This window comes from Muntiacus reevesi, chromosome 3 (assembly GCF_963930625.1).
Source record: "Muntiacus reevesi chromosome 3, mMunRee1.1, whole genome shotgun sequence".
Taxonomy (NCBI): domain Eukaryota; kingdom Metazoa; phylum Chordata; class Mammalia; order Artiodactyla; family Cervidae; genus Muntiacus; species Muntiacus reevesi.
Window position 1 is genome coordinate 5,481,809 of NC_089251.1, and position 14,737 is coordinate 5,496,545.

Here is a 14,737-nt window from a genome sequence, read left to right on the forward strand (position 1 = left end):
TACCTAGAGAATCCCAGACAGAGGAGCCTGGTGGGATACGATCCATAGCGTCGCAAAGAGTCGGACACAAGTGACTTAGCACACACACACAGGCAGCTGGAGAGGACTGAACAGGAGTTGGGGAGGAGGGGAGGGGACAATAGCGGAGGCTGGGGGTGGGGCGGGACCTGCTCCCGAGGTCTCTTAGTCCCAGAGTGGTCTGAGCGGAGTGTCCTGGGCTTTTTGCCATCAGGAGGGTCCTGGGCCGCTGGGTGGGCTATGGTTGGTGGGCCTGGGAGGAGGTGGGGAGGCTAACAGGGAGATGGTTGTGGTGATTTTAAAGTAGACAATGAGGGTTGGACCAGATCAGGGCTGGGGGGGCCATAGGAACAGAGGGGCCCTGGGGATTCGAGGAGGTGAGAGTGGACACAGTCAGGTGCTGGCTGGGGGTGGGGGTGAGGGAGGGGAGCCCAGGGAAGCCCCCGGTTTTGGAGGGGGCTGGTGAGGCTGATACCATCCCTGGGTGGAGGTTTCAGGATGGCTCAGGTTTGAGGTGGAACAAGCCTGGTTTAGGGGTCAGTGGGCTGGAGGTCTGGAGATCTGGGGGGTGGGGAGGGTGAGCAAGACCCTCACAAGACACATCAAGAGACCCTCCCTCATTGGAAATGGACTCAGAACTGAGTGCTCTTTGGGGAGTGAGGGCTGGCGGCTCGGCTCCTCCGGGAGGGGTGGATGTGGGCAGTTCCCAGACCCTTCTTTTTGTCCCTAGAACATCTCCGGCCACTCTCCTGGGGCCTTCCTGGTGGCCTGAGGCTTCAGATGGCCTTCAGCCTAGGTCATGTTCAGAGGCCCCCGGCGAGACAGGGAGCTCTTCCCCCAGGACTCATAGAGTGAGCCAGCAAGCCCTCTTCCGAAATCTTTGGGACTCCCCTCCCCCAGAATTTTGAGCAGAACAACCACCTCCTCTTTTTAAGGGGTCTCTGGGATCTTCCTTCTGCCAGGGCCAGAGCATCAGAGCCCAGCCCAGGTCAGGCGCTGTTTACCTGGCCGGGGAGCAGATGTGTGTTCCTGGGGAGAGAGGAGGAAGACGCCCCCAGGGCCTTTGGGCTGGGCAGGGGCTGGGCTGCCCCACTCGCGATGATGCGTGAGTCCAGGTGCAGCTCTGAGTCTCTGCCAGGCTCAGACCACACCGCCGCACCTCGGTTTCCCCAGCGCAGACCCACACGATGTGTTTCTGGGGCTGGGGTGCTCCTAGGAGGTGGGAGGCTGGGAGCGGCTTTCACCTGGATCACACCTTGCCTGGCCTCCCCCTGGGGGAGATTTTCTTCTTCCTACCCTGGTATAAGGAGTGTAGTCTCAGCCTACTCATGGGACCACGACCCAGCTCCTTTAAAAAAACAGGGAGAGAGACTTCTCTGGTGGCCTGGTGGTGGCCCCCTGCACACTCCCAATGCGGGGGGCACAGTTTCGATCCCTGGTTGGGGAACTAAGATCTCACATGCTGCACAGTATGGCCTTAAAAAAAAAACAAGGAAGAAGTGGGGTGCGGTGCAGGCAGAGCACTGTAGCCGTGAGCCCTTTCTTCCAGAGCCCTCTTCGCCTCAGCCAGACCCCGTGGCCATCCCCGGAGGCTGGGGACTCAGAGGAGGCAGTTGGGATGCACACCGCCCCTCTAATGAGGCAGCTCCGGGGCTTTCTCCTCCCACCTCCCCTGGCATGAGCCCACTGTGTCCTCCCCTGACTGGGGTGTCCTGGGCTGCCTTGGACCGCGGGCCAGCACTAGGAGTCATGCAGGGGATGAAGCCACATCCCCCCAGCCGGGAGCTCGCACAGGGGTTTAGCACCAGCAGCAGGTCTCAGACCCTGGGGTTCCTCGGATGCCCCCCAACCCCCTGCCTGGGATGCCTTCCCAATCTACAGGCTCCTTGCCCCTGGGAGGTAGGGACCCCAGGCATGCATCGCTCTGCCCCGGCCAAGGGCTGATGAGTTAAACACCAGCCCCCCGCATGCTCCACTGGGCTGCTCGCACCTGAAGCCCCCCTTATGGTCTCAGATAGATTTCTTTGCAAGGCACGTAAACTGCAGCCTATAAAAGCGAATAGCACTTCATGTTTAAGGTGATCTCTGAAGACTGATTCTACTCTGCTGAGTGGCCGGTTTCATCTCCAGGCTCTGGTGTCCCCCTGCCCCTGGGGAGACCCCCTGAAGCCTTCTCCAGCGCCCCCCACTCCTCTGCGCCCTTGGCCTTCCCACCAGGGACCAAGGGCCTGGGTGGAAGCAGATGCCCAAGAGGACTGTGGTGCTGGGGACACACCCGGGGGATGTGGCTGGCCGCTCTGCCTCCCCAGCTGGGGACCTTAACGCTTTCCTGTGGAGGATGTCGCTCAGAGCTGCTCGGGGCAAGGTGTCTCGCGACGGAGTCCGGGAGGGGACTGACAGGGGCTCACTGGCTGACACCGGGCTTTGTCTCAAACCCTGGCCAGGCTTCCCACGAGGCAGGACTGCAGTCGGATGGCTCAGCAACAGGCGCACAAACGGGCAATGGGTTTGAACCCAGTCACCCGGGCCTGGGTGCAAATGCTCCTATGACCTTGGGCAAGGCTCTTCTCTCTTTGAGCCTGTTTTCCCATCTGCAAAATGTAACCAACCACAACAAGGGGATGTTTGGAGGTTTCAGTGGTGGCAAAACAGCATAAACTCAAGTAATGGCGGTGACAATGCGATGCCCGCCCCCGTGGATCCTGCTGCCTCGTGGCAGGGTTGGGGCAGCCTAGAGGCAGCCTTCATTCTGTGCCAGGCCTTCTTGGGTGGGCACAGGGCTCAGTGTGGAGGTCATGATCCTCTACCCTGCCAATCACCATGGGTCCCAGGGCCTTCACCTCCTCCCACGCCTACAAGGTCATGGAGAAATGTCCTAGCCTGTCTGCCCTGCCCTCCATCCATCCAACAACCAGTCGCTCTATGCCTTTTGGGGGAGGGTGGGGCTCATGGTTTAGAGCAGGTCTCCTAGACCTGGGCTCTGCCGGCCCCAGAATTCTAGCTTCCCTTGTATCCACAGCTTTCATCATCTCCAAGGGGATTCATGCCCCCAAAGAGGGTAAGAGTCATAGTCCATGGGACATGAGGTCCCTACAAGCAAGGCTGGCATGACTGTCCACTGCTACCCCTCAGGGACTGGCTTGGACCCTGGCTCGGGGGGAACACCAGGTAATACTGAATGGATGTTTGAGTGAATGAATGCAGTCAAAGGTGATGACTGTATTTGTTAGGGCCACTGTGGGGGCAGCAAGGGCTGTGGGAACACTGAGGAGGAGCCTCACCCAAACTGGGAGGAGGGCTGAGGAGACAGTCCAGAAAGGCTTCCTGGAGGAAGTGACATCTAGCTGAGCCCTGAAGAAAGAGAGTTTAGCTATGGAAGAGAAGCAGGGGAGGCTGATGCCTCGGGCCGAGGGAACAGCCTGTGTAGAGCTGGCGGAGGGGAGCTGACGTGTTCGGGTCTGGCTGGGGTAAATCGTGCCACTGTGTGGAGTCCCAGCATGTCTGAGCAGGTGTGGGGAGAGGTGGGGTAGAATGTTGAGTCCCATAACTGCAGGGACAGGCTAAGGAACGCTCTCCCTCATCTCTCCAACAACACAGACCCCTGACCCCCATCTCCTCTGGTGCCAAATAGGAGATTCAGGGGTTATGTGTAGAATTTGAATTTAGGGAAAAGTAGCTATTTGTTCTGCCATATTTTCTCATAGAAAAACACAGTATATAAGAGGCTATTTTTTTTAAAATTTGGCTGCACCTTGCTGCACATGGGATCTTAGTTGCCTGACCAGAGATCAAACCTGCGCCCCCTGCAGTGGAAGCATGCAGTCCTAACCACTGGACCACCAGGGATGTCCCTAGAGGCTATTTTATGTATCACCAAGAAAGAAAATTGTCAATCACAATTTTAAGATCCTCCCAAATGTCAGAGATGTTGAGACATGGAGACTGAAAAAAAAAAACCAAAAAAACCAGAGAAGGGACATTCTAGCATCAATGACACAGAAATAGCACTTTAGGTGGAAAATAAAAAACCCGACACCTCCAGATGCTCTATGCACATTGATCATGAGATAATAAAAGCTGCTAATATTTATTGCACAAACACAGCGTGCCAGGCATGGCTCCAAGTGCTTTAATATACTAACTCATTTAAAGATGCCTCTTGGATTCAGAAAGTTGAAAACGTGGGGAAAATTCAGCGCTTGGACATGCCTGGCCCCGGGAGGAGGCGGAGGCGGGGGGGCCCAGTCCGAGCCCAGCTTCTCATTGGTGGGGTGACTGTGGGCAAGCCCCTGGCCTTCTCTGGGCCTCAGTGTCCCCGTGTGTCAAAGGCTGAGTGATCGCTCTGCAGGCTTCCCTTGGGCCATGAGGGATGCGGGCCAGTGAGTCTGGATTTGTGCTCCATCACGGTGCCTCCTTTAATTACAAGCTGCGCTGGGTCCAGGGGGTGGGGGGGGGTGCTTTGTGATGAGGGGGAGGAAGGCAGGGGAGGCAGGAGAGGAAAGGGGGGCAGGGAGGTGCTCAGGAGGCCACCCCTGGCCTGGGGACTCATGGCAGCTTCATGGGCCTGCAGTGCTTCAGGACACGGGGTATGGGTGCTCTGGGTTGAAAAGACCTTCAGTGACAGCAGCCCATGACCCCAAGGCATCCATTCCGCTGAGACAGCGCGATGATTTGTAGCATCGCTGTGTCACCATCGCAGCTGTCCCTTCCCAAGTCTGCACGGTGTCAGGCGCCTGCCTATGCAGCGGGCGTGTCATCATTGCCCCCATTTAACAGATGAGGACACCGAGGCTCAGGGAGGCGAAGACCCTCACTCAAGGTCACCCTGCAGGAAATGACAGCTTGGGGACCCGAGACCGACCTCTCTGGCTGCAGAGTGGGAGTCCACCTCCCGCCCGCCCTTACCAGACCCAGGAGGGCTCCACGTGGGGCGATGTCCCCGCCTGGGGCAGGGGCAGTCAGGGAGAAGGGACTGTCCCTCCACCTCCTGGCTCTCTGCCCTGGTTCCTCTTGTCACCGTCCCCATCCGTCTCCCTGCCTCTCTTGCTGTCTCGAGCTTGCTGTCTTTGGTGGCGGCGGGTGGGGGCCTGTTTCTCTCTCTCCCCTCTGGGGCTGTTTCTCCACGACTCCCCTCCCACGTCCCCCAGAAGGGGACCCTTGGAGGCTCGTCCAGGCCTCACAAAGGCCAGAGGGCCCCATCTGAGGGCTGAAGCCGGAGGCCCGGGTCTGCCCCTGACGGTGTTCTTTCTCTCTCCTCGTCTGTCCCTCTGTCCGTCTCTGCGTCCACGTGCCCGGGCTGGCCCGCAGCGGCCGGGCTGCGGCTACGTGCTGGGTACCGTGCTGCTGTCCCTCGCGGTGCTGCTGGCCGTGGCGGTCACCGGCGCCGTGCTGCTCCTGAACCATGCCCACGTGCCCGGCACTGCGCCCCCGCCCATCGTCAGCACCGGGCCGGCCGGGGCCAACAGCGCCCTGGTCACCGTGGACAGGGCCGACAGCTCACGCCTCAGCATCCTCATTGACCCGCGGTGCCCGGACCTCGCCGACGGCTTCGCCCGCCTGGAGGGCGCCCAGGCCTCTGTGCTGCAGGCGCTGAGCCAGCGCCAGGCCGAGCCGCGGCTGCCGGGCGAGCAGGAGCAGGAGCTGCTGGACACGCTGGCGGACCAGCTCCCTCGGCTGCTGGCCCGGGCCTCGGAGCTGCAGGCCGAGTGCGCCGGGCTGCGGAAGGGGCACGGCGCCCTGGGCCAGGAGCTCAGCGCCCTGCAGAATGAGCAGGGCCGCCTCATCCAGGTAAGGGTGGGGGTCTGCGCCTCCCTTGGGGTCTGGGCAGGGGTGGGTGGGGCAGCTGCCACTGCCTGCTGGCCCTGCTGAGTGCCTGGTGCCCACAGCGCCCCTCCATCCCCAAGTGCCCCAGGGCCAGGGGCTGTTGCGATTCCCGTCTACGGACAAGCAGATGAGGCTCAGAGAGGTGAGAGTCTCACCCAAGGTCACACAGCTGGTGACATGGGTGTTAGTGTAGCCTCCATGGCATGCAGTAGTCCATCCATCAGTCAAATCCATCCATCGAGTCAAATCCAGGCTTGGAAGGGCTTCCCAGTGCCCCTGGGCAGCTGGACACAGGAGAGGCAGGACATGGCCTCCATCAGGCTAATAGAAGTTCATGGTCACGTGGTGCTCAGTGGCAAGCCGCCCCCACCCTCGACTGGGCCATGTGGCCAGAGAGGGCCGTACCCCCTCCGCCAGTTCCCCCCATTCACTGCCACTTGATGCCCACAGCTTTCCAGGGAAGGGGGGTACCAACTGAGAGCTCAACCAGACCCTTAGTGTGTCCACAACACCTCCGCCCCCTGCAGCCCCCACCAGAGCCCAGCCAGGTGGGTCCCAGCAAGCACCTGGTGAATCTGGGTGAAGGGTTTCTAACACTGACCATGCCTGCAGCACCAGAAAGAATTTTCCCCCTTGTAGAATCAGGGTTCAGGATCAGCTCACTGACCCTCTGCTGTTTTCCAGAAGAGAAAACTAAGGCCCAGAGCGGGGCAGTGATTTGTCCGGGGTACAGTGGCCATGTCTCCCCAGGTGGTGCTAGTGGTAAAGAACCCACCTGCCAATGCAGGAGATATAAGAGACACAGGTTTGGTCCCTGGGTCGGGATGATCCCCTGGAGGAGGGTGTGGCAACTCATGCCAGTATTCTTGCCTGGAGAATCCCCTGGACAGAGGAGCCTGGCGGGCTACAGTCCACAGCATCACAAAGAGTCAGACACGACTGAAGCAACTCAGCACACATATGTGCCCAGTGGCCAGGTCGGCCTCTGGAGCACTGCCCAGCCGCCAGCCTTCACCCTGTCTGCTGCCCACCCCCCACCCCCATGACTTAGGTCCTTAGGGACTGAGAGGCGGGCCCCACCCCTGCCATGGGTCCAGCCCCTTCCGGACACATGAAATGACCAGGCATTTGGTCACTCACCAGCTCAAAAGTGATGGGCCTTTTCCCTCCCCCGAAGGCTGCAGCTGGAGAAATTACAGTCCTCGTCATCCTGTCTGGGTGACTGATGGGGAAGAGGCCTCCCCATCCCGGGGGGTTGTTCAGCTGCCCTCCTGCTGCCCCTCCATCTGCAGCGTCCCCGCCCCTCATCCTCAGGGCTCGGGGAGACCTCCAGACTTTCTGGGGCATCTGGGCACCTCACTCTGCTCTCCCCGTGGCTTAGCCCTGGACAGCCTGGCCCGCCCACAAATGCTCACCTTCAGGGCAGGGGCGGAGGACTGGGTGGGAGCTCAGGGCCTCCCACCCGCTCACCTGCACGGAAGCCTGGATCTGTCCCCGGAAGACTAACGACTCTTCTGGGGCCCAGCACTGCCTCGGCTCACCTGATATATTCACTTCTCGCAAGAATGTTTAATTTGACTCATTTCCCACGAATCAAGGTGATTTCAGAGACCATGTGTCTTACAGAGCTGTGTTGCCATAGCTCCTAGTTCCCCTTCTACGAGCCTCCCAGACCCTCCGCTGTCAGCCCGAGACCTGGGCTTCTCAGAGCAATGCCCACGGCGCTCCCTGTCGGAGTGACCAGAGCTGCTTGTTAAAAGGCATGTCCCTGGACCTCACCCCCAAACCCCCGGGTCCCAGCAGGTCAACAAGCACCTGGCTGACTCCTGTGCACTGATGTACAGATGTCTAAGACCCACTGGCCCGGAGCGGCAGAGCTGAGTGTTCCTGCCCTCACGGTTTGAGTCAGTAGAGTCAAGGCTTCACCGAGGACCAGCTGTGCATCCCTGAGCGCCTCTGGTGCCTTCCCGGGGCAGGGCACTGCCCTCCTCACTGGTGACACGGGGCTAGCACGGTCCATGCCCAGTAGGACGCTGGCGCTCATAGCTGTACTGGTCTCGGCGGGCGTGTGACACGTGAGAGATGCTGTCTACACATCCCCACTTCTTTATTATGATGGTAGAAACTTTGTAAACTGAAGTGCAGCCCATGGGGAGCCACCACTGAAAATCTTTTCTTCGGTCCACACTGTGTGTAATAAGCACTTTGCAGTACAATAGCCCCAGGAGGTGGTGAAGTGAAAGTGAAGGTCGCTCAGTCGTGTCTGACTCTTTGCAACCCCATGGACTATACAGTCCATGGACTTCTCCAGGCCAAACCACTGGAGTGGGTAGCCTTTCCCTTCTTCAGGGGATCTTCCCAACCCAGGGATCGAACCCAGGTCTCCCTCATTGCAGGCAGATTCTTTACCAGCTGAGTCAGAAGGGAAGCTCAGGAAGTGGAGGGAATCATTACCCCCATTCTACGGAGCGGCAGACTGAGGCTCAGCGTGGCAAAGCGCCTTGTTTAAGCTCCAACAACTGAGAAGTGCTGGAAGCAGCAGCTCCGATTTCACTGCCTCTGAAAGTCGCCAAGTCCTCTTGAATGCAGTTGTGCGGCTCAGCGAGCAGGGACTGACTTTCCCCATTAATTCGGGGCATGTTTTTATGTACATTTTCAACTTTAATCATTTGCTGGTTTAAACTGAGGTCTTCCTTGCCCGTTAGCAAGAGCTGGCCATGCCTGAGTTTCTCGAGTGTGTCTGCCTCGTCACAGAGGATAGGCAGTACAGATTCGACTGAACCGATGGGCTCGGTGATCTTTCCTGCTCACATCCTGCAGGGCCGCCCCCTGCCCCTGCTCCCTGGGGCTGCCTACATCCCGCTGCAGGGCTCTTCCAATGGGGCTTGTCTCCAGGACACTGCAATAAGATCCCGGGAGAAAGCTGCCACCCCGCCTCAATGCTCTCTACCCGTCTGGGTGCCTATTCCCTGGGCCTGAACCCCCACTGAATCACCTGCTCAGCAGAGGGGAAACTGACAAGGAAACTAAAAGCTTTGTCAGGCCCCTGCTCCCGGACAAGCCGAGAATCATATTTTGTGAACTGCTGGCACTGTATATTTCTGTTTCCCTTCCTCGAACGAGCTATTATCTGGCCAGTGACAGATTCGGTGTGTAAAGAAAGACCCAGCAAGCTGCATGCTCACTGGCTGGCTGCAGTCTGCTTGTGACCCTGCCTCCCTCCTCTTGGAGCCCTGGGGTGGAGAGGTGACAGACCACAGACCCCTCAGGCAGCAGGCACAACCGAGAGACCCCAGGTGGAACAGAGCCGCACTAACTGGACCATGATCACAGTGGGAATGCTACAGATAGAGAAAGCAGACTGAACACATGCTGTCGTGAACCTTCCCCCTCCCTAGAAAACAGGGCCCACCGTGGTGGTTCGCGGGGAGGAGAATAATGCGAAAGGGGTTTGGTTACCCTTCCAGGGTTATTTGAAAGTGACTGGAGGAGGGGCCTGAGCGAAAACCCAGAATCAACACCAGAGCCTGGATCCAAATCACGGTGCGGCCTGCCCCCACCTTAGGCTCCCTGCACGATGGCGCAGTCCTGGGTTCCTTTCCTGCCAGTCAGCCCACGCGGGTCATGGCCTGAGTGTGTCCTCCACAGGGACCTCCCCTTCTGGGCCTCAGTTTCCCTGTCTGTAACAAGGGAACAACACCTCAAGCCCTTCCACCTGGCAGTGCTATGGGGTCAGGTGAAGGGATGGACATCAGAGAGCCCTGGAAAGTCAAAGCTGGGTTCTCATGGGGATGCATGGGGGATTGCGGGCCTCCAGGGTCCCACCTGTGGAGTTCAGACCCAGCACCCCTGCTTTGTAGCCTTGCTGGGCAATGAGAAGAGATGTTGGGTGAAGGTGTTTTGTAATCTGGAAGGTGCCTCATGAATTCCCATACTGAGGCAGGCACCCAGGTGCTGAGTGCTGAGTCCCTGCTGGGGGCCGCACGCTGTGACTGATCCCCGAAGCACCTGGTCCAGGGAGGCTAGGTTAGCCCTGTCTCAAGGCCGGGTTAATCACTCACCTGCAGCCGTGTAACCGGCAAGTGGGTGAGTTGGGGTATGAACAGTGGGGTCTCCTTTAGTCAGCTCAGCGGGGCTGAAGGCACAGAAATGGATGAAGGACAGGGCCTGCGGGCAGCAGTGGCACAGGGGTCTCCTCCCACCTGGGCCCCCGTCCTTTGCACACCGGGGCTAACACCACCGTAGGTGGCGGCCAGAGTAAGTCAGGAGCTCGCACCAGGAGCATGCCTCCGCCTTGTGTGTGCACCGGAGCCGTTGCCACCCCGGTGCTCCACTCGCTCAGGGCTCCGTCCCCCCGGAGCTCCACCCACCCGTAGCCCCACCCACCCGGAGCTCCACCCACCTAATGATCCACCCATCAGGAGCTCCACCCACCTGGAGCTCCACCCACCGAGTGCTCCACTCACCAGGAGCTCCACCCTCCCGGAGCCCCACCCACCCAGAGCTCCACCCACCCAATGATCCACCCACCTGGAGCTCCACCCACAAGAACTCCACCCACCCAACGATCCATCCACCAGGAGCTCCACCCACCTGGAGCTCCACCCACCGAGTGCTCCACTCACCAGGAGCTCCACCCACCCTGAGCCCCACCCACCAGGAGTTTCACTCACCAGGAGCTCCACCCTCCCGGAGCCCCCCCCACCCAGAGCTCCACCCACACAGTGCCTCACCCACCTGGAACTCCACCCACCCAGTGACCCCACCCCCCTGGAACTCCACCCACCAAGCACTCCACTCACCAGGAGCTCCACCCACTGAGTGCTCCACCCACCCGGAGCTCCACCCACCCGGAGCCCCACCCACCCAATGATCCACTCACCAGGAGCTCCACCCTCCAAGAGCCACACCCACCCAGAGCCCCACCCACCCAGAGCCCCACCCACCCAACGATCCACTCACCAGGAGCTCCACCCACCCGGAGCCACACCCACACAGTGCCCACCCACCTGGAACTCCACCCACCAAGTGACCCCACCCCCACCGAGTGCTCCACTCACCAGGAGCTCCACCCACCCGGAGCTCCACCCACCCAACGATCCACCCACCAGGAGCTCCACCCCCCTGGAGCTCCACCCACACAGTGACCCAACCACCTGGAATTCCACCCACCCAGTGACCCCACTCCCCCTGGAACTCCACCCACCGAGCTCCACTCACCAGGAGCTCCACCCACCTGGAGCTCCACCCACCCAGAGCTCCACCCACCCAGAGCTCCACCCATCCAGTGATCCGCTTACCAGGAGCTCCACCCACCCAGAGCTCCACCCACCTCTGTGCCCTACAGCTTCTCTCTGAGAGCCAAGGCCACATGGCTCACCTGGTGACCTCGGTCAGCGATGTCCTGGACGCCCTGCAGAGGGACCGGGCGCTGGGCCGACCCCATGTCAAGGCTGACCTTCAGAGGGCACCTGCCAGGGGACCGCGGCCCCGCGGCTGCGCCAATGGTGAGTGGGGTGGGGGCTGCCCTCCTCGGATGACCTGGGTGCCCAGGTTCATCCCCACAACGTCCCCACCTGCCCCACTGACGAGACTATACTGCGTCTGTGTGCCGAGGACTTCCTGCTGCCGGGCAGCACTGAGCACCCTACCTACACCCTCCTGGGGACCCCTCTCCCAGCCGGATGAGGTGGAGCTCACTGCACCCATTTTCCAGATGAGGAAAGTGAGCGTCAGAGAGGGTGCTCACTCACCACATCCACCCAGGGGGAGGCAGAGTCACAGCCTGCCCCCAAGGCCAGTGCTCTGGAGCCCACTTGACCCTGCTGGACAGACAAGTCAGAGACCCAGGGACACAGGAGGGTGGGGAGGAACGTGGGTGCGGGGCCCAGTGCCCTGACGGCCTTCCCTGTCTCAGGCTCTCGGCCACGTGACTGTCTGGACGTCCTCCTGAGCGGACAGCAGGAGGACGGCGTTTACTCCGTCTTCCCCACACACGACCCCGCTGGCTTCCAGGTCTACTGTGACATGCGCACAGACGGAGGCGGCTGGACGGTGAGTCTCCCTGGGTGTGCGGCCGGCTGGGCCAGGCCCTGCCTCCTCTGGGCCCTGCAGATGTCTGAGCAGATCCTGGGGTGACCCAGGAGGCCGTGCACATAAACCAGGGGTGCTTTTCCTGGCCCTGCCCAGAGGCTCGCCAGCCCTCACAAACCTGCCCGTAATCTCACCAAAGCCTGCACAGGGCAAGTGCGGGGTGTGTGCTGACACGTGGGGGCCACTTGGGGGCAGGTGTCAGATCCCGATGTCTGAGTGGAGCAACCTTACACTCCCTGAGCCTGCAGCCCCCACCCCCACCCTGGGCAGTGGTTCTGGAGCGGCGGAGGGGTACTGAGGTTGGGTCCTGGGACGACCGGCTGCTACTGTGAGTTCAAGGGCAGACATTTTCCGTTATTCAGTAGGTGGTGTGTGTGCAGGAGACACAAGGGGGAGCACGCACGGTTGCTGTGAGCAGAGACCCCCCAGGGTCTCCTGGGGAGGAGCTGTCGCCATCTCCTTGCACATCCTGGTTCCTGCCCAGATGGGAATTGGGAGCAATGGAAAGGCAAGGGTGAGAGTCGCAGGTGGCCCGAGACCTCCCCAGGGCCAAGAGAAGGAGGAGGTGGGCATGGCAGGGCAGAGGCCCTGGTTTGAAGACCTGGAGGTCTCCTGATCGGTCAATGGAGAAGCCCCTTCTATAGCAGGGTCAGCACACAGGTCTCCCCTGGTCTGCACTGCAAGTCCTCAACTCTGCCTTTGCAGGGGGAATGTAGCCACAAAACTAAAACGCCTGGGAGGTGCGTGGTGATATACGAGGGTGAGGGCAGAGGCAAATGGAGCAGGAGGCGAGACAGGGAGGCCCGAGTGACGCAGGAGGGCAGGGCCCAAGCGGATGCTCTCGGAGGGCAGAGCTGCCATCAGGAGCTGGTGTGAGAGCTGCTGAGAGCCCCCCGAGGACCCCAAGACAGACATTCCTCTAAACGTCCCTACAAGCTCTGGAGAGGGGAGCGTTTAAATGCACTGGACTCACATCTGAGCCTAAAAGCACTTTTGTTTTCCTATCTCGGAGCATCTGAGTTATGGCCTCCGCCTCTGGGACCCCCTCGGCGGGCAGAACAGCTCTGATACGCCAGCCAGAGCCCAGAAATCAGAGTTAAGGGTTAGGACAGGCTTAATGAAAGACCAGGATGCCGGCCCAGACCATGCATCTTCCACTCGGGTGGAGTGGAAGCCAATCTCCCGGGAAGTCAATCAGGGTTGGGGCCGGGAGGAGGGTAATTCCTCTGGCCTGGGCTTCGGGGGTGATTAGAGGGGAGTCGATGAGGTGCACCAGCCTGCCCAGCCCACCCGCCCAGACATCTGGATCAGCCGGCCTGGAGGAAAGGCCATTCTCAGCAGAGAAGGGCTAGCGAGGCCCACAGACGTTAATATCCATTTGGGCTTCCGTCAAAAGCAATCTTTTCCCGGATACCTCTGGGCGTCTGTCAGGATCACCTCCCTGCCACACGGGATCTCTTGGAAACTCAATTGCTATTTGGGAGGGAGCTGGCTGCCACCTTGCTGGACCTCGATACCATCCATCCTCATTTAGGCTCCATGTCCAAACTGCCAGGCCTCGAGTGCCAACACGAGGGACAGGGTGCCTGGGGCCAGACACGCTAACCAGAACCTGCTTCCCAGAGAGCTGGGACTGCAAGAGGTTGGCACTCAGCATCCCTGGTTGCCTCGGGGCACTTTACAGTTTATATACCGTGGCCCTGCTGGCATGCAACCCCTGGAGACTCCCAGGGCAGCCTCAGCGAGGGCAAGCGGTTTGTTCAAGGTCATCCAGGTGGTGCTAGCGGTAAAGAATCTGCCTGCCAATGCAGGAGACAAAAGAGATGAAGGTTCGTCAGTCCCTGGGTCGGGAAGATCCCCTGGAGGAGGGCATGGCAACCCACTCCAGCATTCCTGCCTAGAGAATCCCATGGACAGAGGAGCCTGGCTGGCCATAGTCCATAGTGTCGCAAAGAGTCAGACACGACTGAAGTGACTCAGCACACACGCACCTGGCAAATAAGCAGCCCGGCCTCATGCAAGTTCGTGGAACCAACTGTCGCACGGTGTCACCTGTCAGTTTACGGCTCAACCATGGGGTGCCAGCCACGGGCCAGAGGATTCTGCAGCAAGGTGCCAGCCTGGCAGGGAACTAGACAAGTCAGCCAGCCTGTGTGGGGGCCGCAGGGCTAGGGGTCCAGGGGGACCCCAGAGGGGAGCCCCCTCACCCCGCCTGGGGCGGCCAGAGAGGCTCCTGGACTGGGGGGTTGGGGCGCAGGGGGATGAGGTGAGGACAGTGTCCAGGCAAAGGGAACACGTGCAGGGGTGGCAGGGAGGGGGCAGGGCTTGTTCTGGGACCTTGGTGGCTCCGTTCTGCTGGCGTATCGCTCAGGGGCCCGGGGACGGATGGGAAAGCCGGCAGGGCCTGGGTCGCGTGGTTTTGCAGATGCTATAGGAGTCAGGCTTTCTCCATGGGGCACGATGGGCTCTTGGGAGGGAGTGACCCAGAGACGGGGGGCCAAGGGTGAGAGTGTGCGAGCAGCTCAGGAACAGGGGGTGCATGGGCCTCGAATCCTTGCAGAGGGCGTGGGAGTCGCCATGTGGGAATGAGGTCAGGGGATAGGGGGACACAGGCCTCAGGTGGCCTCTCTGATGATGTGGCCACTGGCCCTGGTGGAGCCCCAGCCCCTCTCCACACTCACCATTGACAACAATGACCCAGGCAGCCCCTCTCCACACTCACCATTGACCACAATGACCCAGGCAGCCCCTCTCCACACTCACCATTGACCACAATGACCCAGGCCACACGGGGTCAAGCTGA

At 60.3% G+C, this 14,737-nt stretch overlaps 1 protein-coding gene across 1 annotated transcript in view; it reads left to right on the top strand.

Moving 5' to 3' along the window:
* The window catches only part of FIBCD1 (fibrinogen C domain containing 1), a 31,223-nt gene that overhangs the window by 3,881 nt on the left and 12,605 nt on the right, over positions 1 to 14,737 (top strand). The window contains exons 2-4 of the mRNA XM_065927108.1: positions 5,326 to 5,805; positions 11,189 to 11,348; positions 11,759 to 11,895. Coding sequence (XP_065783180.1) covers positions 5,326 to 5,805; positions 11,189 to 11,348; positions 11,759 to 11,895 — 777 coding nt within the window. The remainder of the gene's footprint in view (positions 1 to 5,325; positions 5,806 to 11,188; positions 11,349 to 11,758; positions 11,896 to 14,737) is intronic.